This window comes from Aspergillus stella-maris, assembly GCF_047715825.1.
Source record: "Aspergillus stella-maris strain CBS 113639 unplaced genomic scaffold BDV14scaffold_50, whole genome shotgun sequence".
Classification (NCBI taxonomy): domain Eukaryota; kingdom Fungi; phylum Ascomycota; class Eurotiomycetes; order Eurotiales; family Aspergillaceae; genus Aspergillus; species Aspergillus stella-maris.
Genome location: NW_027396844.1, coordinates 64,457 through 77,403, shown reverse-complemented (window position 1 = coordinate 77,403; position 12,947 = coordinate 64,457). Strand labels below are relative to the sequence as shown.

Sequence of the window (12,947 nt, the reverse complement as noted above, 5' to 3'; positions counted from 1 at the left end):
CTGGTAAGTCTCGTGTCTGGATGCCCCGCCAGTCAAGGGTCGAGAACCAAATGCCCGCATCCCATTGATTGGCTGCGGATGGGTCATCGTGTATTGGCAGGAACGATGGTGTGTTTTCGCGGGCGCGGACGGATAAGATAAACGTGACCCGGAGTCGAGTGTCCCGCTATAAAGTGAATCCCCCTCCTTCCCTCTTCCCTCTCTCTTCCCTCCCTCCACCCCAAAACATTCCATTGACCTCGGTCTCAAGCTCGTACCAACGCTTCTCTCTAAGGTCTTCTGATCACACTCTTCTCCGAGGCGTGATCGCTTAACACCGTCAAGATTTTCTCCACACTTCTTAACTCGTGAGTATCCCATTGTGTTGTTCCCGTTGTTCTTCAACTTCCCGGTGCCATTGAGCCTGGAAACTCTCTATACAACTTCATTTGCCCTCCGTAACACATGTAAAGCAATTGCTAACGCATTTTTTCTAGGCGGCACCACCCGTTCAACGGCCGGCGCTCATCCAACCGTGGCGGAGCACCAGCCAACAGTTTATACACCCACTAAAGAACTTCTGCGTTCATCGAACATCCTCAATTCCGCCAGCTTCGTCAATAACTGTTCCTGAATTGCTACCGAGATTCTGAACGCAATGGCTCCCCACGCTAACTCGGATGTTGCTGCCAATGGCGCCGTGAACGGGTCCGCCCATGCTGCTCGCGCCCCTCTGTTTACTGTCAACTCGCCCAACGTCGAGTACACTGACGCTGAGATCAAGAGTACCTATGCTTATCATACCACTGATATCACCCGCTCTGCGGATGGTAAGCTCGTCGCCACTCCCAAGGCGGCCAACTATCAGTTCAAGGTTGACCGTAAGGTTGGCAAGGTTGGTCTGATGATGGTCGGCTGGGGTGGAAACAACGGCTCCACCGTGACTGCTGGTATCATTGCCAACCGCCGTAACCTTACTTGGGAGACCAAGGAAGGTCCTCGTGCTGCCAACTACTATGGTTCTCTTGTCATGAGCTCCACTATCAAGCTCGGAACCGACTCCAAGACCGCCGAGGAGATCAATATTCCCTTCAATGACATGCTACCCATGGTGCACCCTAATGACCTCGTCATTGGTGGTTGGGACATCAGCAGCATGAACCTTGCTGACTCTATGGACCGTGCTCAGGTTCTCGAACCTACCTTGAAGCAGCTCGTCCGCAAGGAGATGGCCGAACTGAAGCCCTTGCCTAGTGTCTACTACCCTGACTTTATCGCCGCCAACCAGGAGGACCGTGCCGACAACGTCCTTGAGGGCAGCAAGGCTTCTTGGGCTCACGTTGAGAAGATTCAAACCGATATTCGGTGAGTTATATTCCTTGATCATTGAAACGTCGCTAACTGGAGCAGCAACTTCAAGGCTGAGAATGGCCTCGACAAGGTGATTGTCATGTGGACTGCCAACACTGAGCGTTACGCCGACATTCTGCCTGGCGTCAATGACACTGCTGACAACCTGATCAACTCCATCAAGTCTGGTCACCTCGAGGTCTCTCCCTCCACCGTCTTCGCTGTTGCCTGTATCCTGGACAACACTCCCTTCATCAACGGGTCTCCTCAGAACACCTTTGTCCCTGGTGCGATTCAGTTGGCTGAGAAGCATGATGCCTTCATTGGCGGTGACGACTTCAAGTCTGGCCAGACCAAGATGAAGTCTGCTCTTGTTGACTTCTTGATCAACGCTGGTATCAAGCTCACCTCCATTGCCAGTTACAACCACCTCGGCAACAACGATGGCAAGAACTTGAGCTCTCAGAAGCAGTTCCGCTCCAAGGAGATCTCCAAGTCTAATGTCGTTGACGACATGGTCGCTGCCAACCACATTCTGTACGAAAAGGACGAGCACCCTGACCACTGTGTTGTTATCAAGTACATGCCCGGTGTCGGAGACAACAAGCGTGCTCTGGATGAGTACTACGCCGAGATCTTCATGGGTGGCCACCAGACAATCAGCTTGTTCAACATCTGCGAGGACTCGCTGCTCGCCTCTCCTCTGATCATCGACTTGGTTGTTCTCGCTGAGATGATGACCCGTATCAGCTGGAAGGCCGATGATGCCGCCGATTACAAGGGATTCCACAGCGTCCTTAGTGTTCTCAGCTACATGCTCAAGGCGCCCTTGACACCTCCCGGCACTCCTGTTGTCAACTCGCTGGCTAAGCAGCGCAGCGCTCTGACCAACATCTTCCGTGCCTGTGTTGGACTGCAGCCCGAGTCCGACATGACTCTTGAACACAAGCTGTTCTAGTTGTCGAGTTTATATTCATCGAGAATAACTCATGAGGGATAACCGACCCAAATTGTCTATTTCTGCTAGCCAACTATAGCCACTCCTTAAAGCAATGAACACACCCAATTGACTCTGTCAGGAGATGCTCCCACACCTAGGCTTGTACAACGTAGCCAACCATCCTGTCCATCTGTAACGCGCTGACAGTATACCCTGGTCCTAATAACCTAACCAATATTAGTCCTAAACTTCCCCTCACGACATTCCCGCTCCGCCCTCACAATCTAAATTTCTTATCTTCTCCATCGGCAAGACGTCCGATCGCGGCCCGCGGGTACCGGGCGGGGTCCCGATGTAGTCTAGCGCCGAAGTGACTCCCCCCTCATGCAAACAAAGATGGGGGTTCGCCGATTCGGAGGAGTAAGTAAATTCTATAGTCGTAATGAGGAGTTGTATCCATGGTTTTCTCCGAGTACCTATGCGGTGGTGACTGGTGGCATTTAAAATGGATAGGGTAGGTAGGTATTGACTAGCCTTCCACGCGTGTCTCTACGTGGCTCTTGGCTGCCAATCCCATCCGTGCGGGGAAGAGGACGTATGACTGTAAGTATAGCGTAGCTGCAGTGTCTGCTAGATAGATAGACGTTGCTGGGATGGAGCTGAATAGGGCTTAGTACACATGCGGAGTAGGGAGCACGGTTGTCTACCTACTTGGTAATTGGTACTTAGGTATCCCTACGTGCGGAGAAGTGAGGATGTATTACGTAGGAGCGTACAGAGTACGTTGCTTACGAGCAAGGATTATGACGCCGTTCGGGGTACGATGCGCTCGCGGTAAAGAATTCTCAGTGGCTGCCCATGTGCTTCCTTCCAGTGGTATAGCGCCATAGTAGGTGGGATATAGGTATGAATGTTGATGTCAGAGGGGGAGACTAAGGTAGGTAGAGGAGCGGAGAGGGAAGAGAGGCTAAGAAGAGGGGGTGGGGTGGGGCAGATATATAGTGATAAAGGTAGGTGCAAGTCCGTTTGGTTTGCGGTATGATTGTATTTTGCTAAGGTAGTTTTGAGATGGGCTGCGAAGTTGGCTGGCGGCATTCTCTAAACGTACTCTGTACCATTGCGCTATATGAACTTGTATTGTAGTCTGGCAGTGTTGGTGGTGGCGTTTGTTCATGCGTACGTACTCCGTACTAGGTATATACTGTACTCGTGTCGGTGTGCTAGATGAGGACCTTGAGGGTGCATTGAGGGGGTATATACATCTTCGAAATCCTGGTCTTCATCTGGTGGATTCTTCGTACATCTTATTCTGATTTCCTTATCAAACACTCCTGATGATTGATACAGAATGGGTAATATTTACTTATTAACTTTTCGTTTCATATCTCATTCAACTACATACACGCATCATTTTCCATATAGACTCCTTCCTATGAAAGGTCAACAACGCAGCGAATGCAGTCACCAAGCTTCATCTGCTCGAAGGCAGTGTTGATCTTGGAGAGGGGCTCGCGGTGGGTGATGAACTCGTCGACCTTGAGCTTGCCGTCCAGGTAGTCGTCTACGAGACCGGGGAGCTGAGTGCGGCCCTTGATACCGCCGAAGGCGCAACCCTTCCATACGCGGCCGGTGACGAGTTGGAATGCTGGAAAAAATCCAGTCAGTTATTGATTGAGGGTAATGAAGTTGAAAAAGTGACTTACGTCGAGTGGAGATCTCCTGGCCAGCAGCAGCAACACCGATAACGATACTCTCACCCCAACCCTTGTGGCAGGCCTCGAGGGCAGCGCGCATGACGCCAACGTTACCCGTGCAGTCGAATGTGTAGTCGCAACCACCATCAGTCATCTCAATCAGCTTCTCCTGGATGGTCTGGCCGTTGAGCTTAGTGGGGTTAACGAAGTGAGTGGCGCCGAACTTGCGGGCCCACTCCTCCTTCGCGTCGTTGACATCAACAGCAATGATCATGCCAGCCTTATTCTTGACGGCTCCCTGCATAACGGAGAGACCGACGCAGCCAGCACCGAAGACGGCGAGGTTAGAGCCCTCCTCAACCTTGGCGGTGACGACGGCGGCACCGTAACCTGTTGTGATACCGCAGCCGAGAAGGCAGGATCGGTCGGTGGGGATCTTGGGGGTAACGGCGACGACGGAGATGTCGGCGACGACGGTGTACTGCGAGAAGGTGGAGGTGCCCATGAAGTGGAGGAGGTCCTTGCCGCGGGCCTTGAAGCGGGAGGTGCCGTCGGGCATGACACCCTTGCCTTGGGTTGCGCGGATCTTGCCGCAGAGGTTGGTCTTGCCGGACTTGCAGAACTTGCACTCGCGGCACTCAGGGGTGCTATAATCTGTAAGAATGTCTTTCTTCCAACTCAACCCGAAGGAACATACTAAAGAGCGACGACATAGTCGCCGGGCTTCACGGAAGTGACGCCCTCACCAACGGACTCGACGATACCGGCACCCTCGTGACCAAGGACAATGGGGAAAGCACCTTCGGGGTCCTTTCCGGAGAGTGTGTAGGCATCTGTCGCTGTCAGAAATTGCAGCTCCCGCGAACCGTTCTAGAGAACTGACCTGTGTGGCAAACACCAGTGTGGTGAACCTGGATACGGACCTCGTGGGCCTTGGGGGGAGCGACCTCGATGTCTTCAACGGAGAGGGGCTCTCCAGCGGCCCAGGCAACGGCGGCCTACGGAGCTTCAGTTGGTACCCGATCTCGCGATTCCCATTGTTTGTTTGCGCGCTGGCCGGAAGCTTACCTTGCAAGTGATGGTCTAGAACAATTAGCATGGGAAAGTACGGATTAGGTGTTAATAAGGAAGCGAGCTCACCTGTCCTACAGTGCTAGCCATGACGACAGTGTGAAGAGTGAAGTTGAGAATACAGAAAGAAGAGAAGAGGAAGGAGGAAGAAGATGAAGCGGGAAGAGACGATAGAAAAGGCCGACGACGATGTAATCAGCAGCCGGGGAAGAAGCGGGAATAAATTGCTCCAAAGAGACTGGGCCGGTGGGCGGAAGAAGTGGAAGATCAGAGAAGCAGAAGAGAAGCAGCAAGAGTCAAGAGTGGTGAGGGGAGAGGGGTGTGGTGGGGTAACTGGTGAGGGGCACTATCACCACGCATCCATGTATTCTTCCATAGCAACAAGGAGTGAGGCTGCCACCTTATTATCAACCTGGATCCCCTCATTCTCCGCATGCAATTGAGTCATACCATTGACTACAGGACGGAATGACGCCAGGTCTTCCGTTGGAGATTGTCCCGTCTACGGAGTATCTAGCTCGTGGTAGGCGCAATGCCATGCCATGTTTGCTAGCCGCGTAGCCAGTACTGCTCGAAAGCTAAAGCTAGATTATCATATCGAGTGGCCCTTACAAACAACATTAGCTAGTAGATCCGATAGACCCAGATCCATATTCCAGCCTGGGAGCTGCGATGCGCTCTGCTCCTCCAAAAACAGCGAAAATTTCCGGCTGTCCCGAGCCCGCCAAGCCTCACTGCGGACTCGGCACGAGCCCCGATGTCCGGTCATGTGACCGGTGAGCCTGCCGATGTCTGAGGCCCATTCTTGGAGATCTATCAGCTCTGGTTGTGCATGTGGAAATCGACTGGAATATTGAATATTCAATGTGTCGATTTCATGCTGTTTTTGATTGATAAAGTACATACATTAAGAGTAGGTCTACCACAATGTAGATATCTACTTCCTTAAAAAGAAGCAACCTCCAACTTCGCAACCCTAACCAGCTCCGCCTCTTTATTGAGTTTCTCAATCTCGGCATCCGTAAATGGAATTCCCTCTTCCAATCTCTTCTCCCTATTGATCTGCTCAATCTCACCCGGGTAGTATACCCGCTCTACACCACCCATCTTGTCGCTGCCCACAACCCTCTGATAAAGATAATCCATGCGCTCTTTGAAGTCATCCAAGCTCACGAATAGATCGGGCTTGATAGCGAGGAGGAAGTGTCCTACATCAGCTGGCTTGGAGGGGTCATAAGGACCTGTAACATGGCCGGCAAATGCTGAGCCGGAGAAGACACCGGAGAAGACGTCCATCATGATCGCGAGGGCGGACCCCTTCGGCCCACCCATGGGGAGCATCACGCCCTCCAATGCCCGGGCCGGGTCATCGGTAATATTCCCGTCGGCGTCAAGCGCCCAGTCCGTAGGGATTTTCTCGCCGCGGCGGAGCGCCTTGTAGATCTTGCCGCGGGCCGCGACGGAGGGAGCCATGTCAAGAATGAACGGCCGTTCCTTCCCCGCTGGCGCGCCGCACGCAATTGGTGAGACACCAACAAGCTTAGACTTTCCGCCCCAGGCTGGCAGCGCGGGTGAGGAGTTCGTGAAGACCAGGGACATCATGCCGGCGTCGATAGCCTGCTGCACGATCCACGCGGACATGCCGAAGTGGTTCGAGTGCTTGATTGAAACAAGACCGAGGCCAAACTCCGAGGCCATTTCAATCGCGCGCTGCATGCCCTTGTGGGCTGAAACGAAACCGAATGTGTTTTTACCGTCGATGGAGGCTGCGATGGGTGTTATCTGGGTTAGGGTGGGGGTTGCTGAGGGGTCGAGCACTTTTTGGCGAATGCGTTGCATGTATGAGGGTATGCGGTTTGAGCCATGGGTATCGACGCCGCGGAGATCTGCTTGCACAAGGCAGCTTGCTATTATACTGGCATGGTCTGTAGGAACACTGTTGGCGACGAGTAATGTTTGGACGAAGCTCTCTAGGTCTGAAGGTTTGATGTGGTGGATCTTCTGTGTTGTAGTTGGTTCGGTCATTATGAGCGTCGATCCTTGATCGATATCGAGCTTGATGTATTTGATGTTTTAAAAAAAATTGCCAATGTTTTAACTCTTAGTCTGGTATACTTCTTTGATTTGAGGATAGATGATGCTTTTTAAGTCGGCATGGTTCGAGACCCGAAGTGCTGGCGCGGATGGTCCGCAGCGGAGGCGGGTTACAGCCGATTGGCGGGGTTATCCATCGGCTTTGACCCGACATAGTTCGCCATCCACTAGTACTCTGTAGGTTGTGGGAACACTGTCGTAGGTGCCAAAAGCCTTTATTTTTGAGTCAATCAGAAGAATTGCCAATGGTCCTTTTCGGTGTTTATGATTGAGAACAGTCTTAGACTCGGGGCACTCCGTCATGGTCGTGAGATTGGCGTGAGGTGCCACTCATTGGGACTAACATCACGGCGGAGCGCTGTTGAATATCTCCCACATAAGACCATCGATGTCAGACATGCCGCTCCATCCAGGGAAGTCCCCTTGCAGAAAGTCATCGAACAGGTTTGAGAATTCAGAGGCATTGGGCTCAAATCCTGCTTGTTCGCCAGATGGCCAGCCCTCCATGGAGACATTTTGCCCTTCTACAGCGGGCTCTGCATTGTCGACATAATATTGCTGGGTTCGATCATGTTCTCGTCGTTGTTCGTAGCTTTGTCGAATCGGTGCGGTTATTTGAAGCGTCTGTGCGGAGCCAGAAGCTGGCATTTTCAACAGCCGTTGCACCGTTGCGCTTGACAGCTCCCGGATGCAGTCGCGCGCACGAGTAGCCTCCAACCAGTGCTCTCCGATGCTGCTCAGGATGTTTTGAGAGGCATTCAACTTCGAGATCAGGTCGTCCACCGGTATCCGCGCGGCTGTTAAAGGTAGTTTCCAGATACAATTCAACATGACGAGCGTGCCGAGAAAGATTGAATGCACGATCAATCGACTGTAAAGAAGGTTACCTGACCCATATAGCTCACTATACTCCTGGATGAGCGATAAAGCGTGATTGAAGCATTCGTCAAGAATCTCATCCGTGGGGTTTGGAATCCCTGGACTCGGTCGCAATAGCAGAATCATTGTTTCGTGGTACTTGGCTTTGCATAGTGATATTATATCCTTGCCGGTGACGCTCGACTGCTGCGGGATTGTTCGAAGCCAGTTGTCCAGTGACGCCATCATGTCTTGTTGCCAGGTCAAAATGTTCCTGACGGCCGGCAAGGCGTAGGCAGGTGCTTCGCGGTTGACGCTGTGCATTATGTATTTGATCTCTGAATTCAGTCGAGCCAGTCTGAAGAGGTGAATGGAAAATGAGATGTGGGAGCTTTCAGAGGTTTGGCGGCCTTGGTCAACATTGATCAGGTCACGATCCGATATTATTTGAGGAAACTGTATTACAGCGGGTTAGCTTACGAGATACTTTTCATAGTTATGGAACAATTCACCCCAATGTCGAATGCCTCGTCGCGGATCCCGATAGGACGACCCATCATGGTGCATACTGTTCGGTCGAGCGCATACACCACCCAGAATATACGCGCTCTCATCTCCTGATCAAACACAGAAACACGAAGCGATGGGGTAGATCGGACATCACGCTGAAGGCCCAGGTCAACAACGCTGGCAAGACACTGATAGTTCAGGTTCCATATGTTGACATTGCAAGATGGATTGTACAGGGCATACACCATGAGAAGCAGTAAACATTGCAGAGATACCACCGAGCCATGGTTGCAAACGTAATCCACGTGTTTCATCGCAGATGAATAATAACCCTCTACGGGAAGGTGCACCTTGCATTGGCGCGAAAGGTTCAGGGACGCAATTGCCAGAACCATATAAACCTGGAACGTCTCTAGCGGGTTCTTCTCCTGGGAAGCATAGACCCGATCAATGGCGTCCGAGTGCATTTGTTCATGTAGGAAGGGGTACAATATATGAACGGTTTTGAAGTACTTGGCCGAAAGATCAACTGCACTTTGCTTTTGCGTCGGTAAAGCCGCCGGGGTGTTCAGAAGCTCAAATGATAGCCGCGCCGATTCCGATGTGGTCGTGACCGTGGCCGATGCCCTAGGCATACGGCACCCAGCATTATTCAGAATGCGTTTCGCAAAGAAGAAGCCACTGGAAGGGCCGATATAGCGCGGATCACCCCCTGGAGAAAGCGATAGCAGTCCGATCTCGTGCGCTTGTTGTGGCTCTTCATGCTGCGGCACCGGTTGGTTATGCTCCTGAGAGATTACAATCCTTGGGCTCTCGGTCTGGGCTGCTCTTTCTGTGACATAGTCTCTTCCTTGGTCATGGTCCAATGGCGGCGGGGGGTCACCTTGTACCTGGTTGCCCGAAGCCTCATCGAGCATCGTAGTGTCCTCGTTTTCTGGCGGTTCTCTCGAGCCATGGTCGAGGTCAATATCAGAGCATCTATCGCGAATAATCGATTCCAACCATCTTATCCTATTCTCTCTGCTGACAATATATGAACGGTGAACTTCTTGCATCCCATCATTGACACACTCAACACCTGCCTTCCGGCAGGAGCCGCAAGAGGGAACATGGCCGTCACACTGTGATACACATGATTAGCTTTTGTCCAGAGAGTAGATTAAAAGAATTAGACGTACGCGTATCTTCCGTCGCTGGCAGCGTTTGCAAGCGGCTCTATTCCGGGACCGCCGTGGTGTGTCCATTCCTCCTATGCAATTAGACGCCTTGATCTTCCTCCTCTGGAACACGGTGACCCGAACGGAATAATAGGGCTGCGAATACAGCTGTTGAAACGAAAATATATTAATCAAACTTCAAAAACAGAAATAGAGCTCTTCCTCATCCAATTGCGATGATCTGATTGATTGTGCCCAGAATGTGGCTGGAGGGAAAAGGCAGCGGAGGTTCCGTTGGTATCTACGGTAGGTACGGAACTTAGCCGAGAGCCGGCACCCGCACTCGCCTCTCCCAGATACTACTACCCAGATCATAGTCGCAATCGAGCATTGTATTGTTTTGTATATATCTACCCCCCTAAAGAGGCTTCACAGGAAAAGCACACATATACTCATCCTCCCCATCAACCTCAAAATCAAAGCGTACCAGATCCTCCCTAAACGGAATAAAGTATGTGCTCGTCACACTGCACACAACCAACAAATTAGCCTTCCCAAACACCAACAAGTCATCTCCATAGTAGGTATATGGGCTCACTCACCGATGGTGCTCCTCACTAGCCTGATACTTCGCCAACGCATTCAAATCCTCATGATAACTCACAAGCGCAATCTGGAATCCCTTGCTGCGCTCGATGGGGTCTGTAACGCTGGGACTGCCAACGATGAGGCGGCCGTTTTTGACGCAGGGGAGGTTCTTGAGGGTTTTGAGTTCGCGGATGAATGTTGATTTTTGCTCGGCGCTTATGCCGAGTTGGAATTTGAAGAGGACTGTTGTTTATGGCCGTGTTAGATTGAAGGATGGTTTGAAGGTGGGTAGGGGGGTGGACTGACCGATGTGGATGAGGGTCATGGTGGGTGTTGGGAGGGGGTTGTTGTTGTATGTCAGGCTGGAGGGGTTGAGGTTCAGCTTGATGGCTTTGGGGATCTAAATGCGATGACTCTGGTACAAAAGAATATTTGTCCTTGTGCTATTGATATAGATGTGCACAGACGGAGTAAGTATAGCATCGAGACGGTTCGCTTCCGATCCATCTCGGGTTGGTTCCGTCCGTCCACTACCGAGGCAACCCAAGATTATTAGGTGTCTACTTGAAAGTATGGCTGTTGTTGATTCTGGATGTTCAGGTTTGGTTTCGAATTATAAAGACTAAGCTCGTAGAACATATTGCAGACGATCTAAAATACTGTTGCATGCGGTTAACATAGGCCAGAGGGACTGATCTCCGCCCATGTGGCGTAGAGCTCGGACAATAGTCTACCAGGTACATCTTCAATTGCCCTTCGGCATCTCATAATACCGACAAGGGCAGCCACAGTTCCTCGCTTACATTCCGGGACCCGACGGTGCTGCCCACTTCCAGCGGAAAACTATGCCAACACTCTCTCCAGTCCCCCTCGGGCCAAAGATCATGCAAGGCGTCTATGACCTCTTGCTCAAGCCAGTAAACACCCACTGGACATTCGCCGCAACTACAGTCCATTTTTTTCGGGTTGACGTCGATCATCATCAGTTCTCGTTCTGACATGCCAATTTCGAGAACTTGTAGAGATTGGGTGGGCGAGAAACCCTGCCCCCTCACGAGCATAGAAGGTGCAATCTTGAAGAAGACATATGCCATATATATCAAGCGAGAAAAACCAATGACCAAATGGCGTGCAACCCAAGCTCCTCAGCTTCCCAGATTGCTGGTGCGAGGAGATGAGATTCCATATCGCTATGACGAACGTCGCGTCAGTTGCGGCGTTTGCAAACACTTCTGGCTCGACAGTTTCCTCATTTTGGTGGATGTTTGAAACAACTGGCCCGGGTCAATCGTTATAGTACCATAGTACAAGTCAAGAAAAAGCGTTCGGAGACAGGGGAAGCGGCCAAATGCTTTATACATTTTACATTCAGAGGAGCTTCCCTCGTTACGGACAAGTTGGAGACGCAGCTCTTCGAGATTTGGACATAACTCGGCCATCTCGCAGATTTCGCCATATTCCAGCGTAGGATGTTTATACCCTTTGTCTGCCAGCATCTCGTCGTCAAAGAAGGCTCTATGTGGCAGGACCGAGAGGCCTTGGAGGGTCTTTCCGTGGAAAGTTAAGGTGAGAAGGAAAGCATCGGATGTCCTGATGCCTTGAATCTGAAGGTATGACAAAGGTCGGAATTCTTTGAATGCCGATGCTATTTCTTCTTCATCTTCAGGGGTCTCTAGATCTTCCATGGCTTCCTCATATGTCTCTGCTATCCACTTGACCGAGAGCTTTTCTATGTGGTGCAATTTTGCTGCGAGTTCCTCTATCAGATGCTGATCATACGCATTCCTTGGAAGACGTATATTTAAAGCAAGGAGACTTTAAAGGTCGAAAGCGTTCGATAGTACAGTCAAAGCATATTCAAAATGTGCTTCGTTTTCTGTCCAGAAATCCAGTGATTGAAGCGACGAACCTGATGCGGAATGGTCCGCAGAAGGGAGTTGTATCAGGTCTTCTTTAGAAGGCAAGCTCTCGATATCTGCAATCAGGAAATGAGCCCGGAGATGCTGCAGACTTGGGGATTTTGCAAGTGTCTCGAAATATTCCGGACACCTAGGTATTCTCTGGATTGTATCTGTTCCTCGCTTCAGTCCGTAGGCCACTGTCAGCGCCTCAAGGTTAGGTGAGGCAGGAAGCCCAAGGCTAGTGATTGGATATGAACCCCCTGGCTCCATTAACTCTTCATTTGAAATAGGAAGCTTGGGATGGTGGCTCCAAAGCTCGAGTCGACATGAGGGTGAAGGTCTTTTGACTACCTCGAATAGACAGCTCGGAAAAGGCACTTCCATGTGGTAATTAAGATCAGTGATGTGACGTAAATGCATCAATAGATCGGATAGCGGTGCCCAGTCATCACACTGAACACCCTGCACACCGTTAATGGGAAGTTCAAGGCCTGGAATTGATGGCTCTTCCAGGTAGGTATCCAGGAATACGGAATCTGCAGCGTCCGACGCACGATTTTCAAACCCCAGAGCCACACTTTTAGATGTCAAAGGCAGCTTTCTGCGGGTTGAACGAGCGACATTTGGTCCGTAAAAGAGAATGTCGAGCTGCCTTGCGTACTTCAGGTAGTGGCATCCGAGACCAGATTTGCTGAGTCCCGAGACGGCCTCCGCAAGAGTCCAGGAGTAGTTGCCATTCCACTGGACTGAGAGCTTTTCGTAGAAAACAGCTGCAGCAATTGAATGTAATTTGCGACTTGTCGGA

General features: G+C 51.2%; 5 protein-coding genes across 5 annotated transcripts; 1 reads left to right on the top strand and 4 right to left on the bottom strand.

Annotated features, from left to right (window-relative positions):
- The first annotated feature begins 469 nt into the window (after window positions 1-469).
- On the top strand, window positions 470-2,330 carry BDV14DRAFT_105433 (inositol-3-phosphate synthase INO1). Its single transcript, XM_073765573.1, has 2 exons — window positions 470-1,344; window positions 1,390-2,330. The coding sequence occupies exons 1-2, from the start codon at window positions 638-640 to the stop codon at window positions 2,285-2,287; spliced, it is 1,605 nt and encodes a 534-aa protein (XP_073625504.1). The 5' UTR covers window positions 470-637; the 3' UTR covers window positions 2,288-2,330.
- Window positions 2,331-3,501: 1,171 nt separating this feature from the next.
- Window positions 3,502-5,389, bottom strand: BDV14DRAFT_178200 (bifunctional alcohol dehydrogenase/S-(hydroxymethyl)glutathione dehydrogenase). Its single transcript, XM_073769542.1, has 6 exons — window positions 5,104-5,389; window positions 5,032-5,046; window positions 4,847-4,961; window positions 4,661-4,796; window positions 3,973-4,610; window positions 3,502-3,914 (listed from the first exon to the last, which is right to left on the bottom strand). Exons 1-6 carry the CDS (start codon window positions 5,122-5,124, stop codon window positions 3,700-3,702), a joined length of 1,140 nt encoding a protein of 379 aa, XP_073625503.1. The 5' UTR covers window positions 5,125-5,389; the 3' UTR covers window positions 3,502-3,699.
- A 512-nt stretch (window positions 5,390-5,901) lies between these two features.
- On the bottom strand, window positions 5,902-7,168 carry BDV14DRAFT_210535 (Ldh family oxidoreductase). The gene has a single exon (XM_073775917.1). It carries the CDS (start codon window positions 7,057-7,059, stop codon window positions 5,980-5,982), a length of 1,080 nt encoding a protein of 359 aa, XP_073625502.1. The 5' UTR covers window positions 7,060-7,168; the 3' UTR covers window positions 5,902-5,979.
- Window positions 7,169-7,473: 305 nt separating this feature from the next.
- BDV14DRAFT_210531 (transcription factor domain-containing protein) lies at window positions 7,474-9,870 on the bottom strand (the record flags this gene model as incomplete). Its single annotated transcript, XM_073775916.1, has 3 exons — window positions 9,675-9,870; window positions 8,499-9,617; window positions 7,474-8,442 (listed from the first exon to the last, which is right to left on the bottom strand). Exons 1-3 carry the CDS (start codon window positions 9,738-9,740, stop codon window positions 7,474-7,476), a joined length of 2,154 nt encoding a protein of 717 aa, XP_073625501.1. The 5' UTR covers window positions 9,741-9,870.
- Window positions 9,871-11,908: 2,038 nt separating this feature from the next.
- On the bottom strand, window positions 11,909-12,867 carry BDV14DRAFT_178196 (uncharacterized protein). The gene has a single exon (XM_073769540.1). The coding sequence runs from the start codon at window positions 12,560-12,562 to the stop codon at window positions 12,059-12,061; it is 504 nt and encodes a 167-aa protein (XP_073625500.1). The 5' UTR covers window positions 12,563-12,867; the 3' UTR covers window positions 11,909-12,058.
- Between the last annotated feature and the right edge of the window lie 80 nt (window positions 12,868-12,947).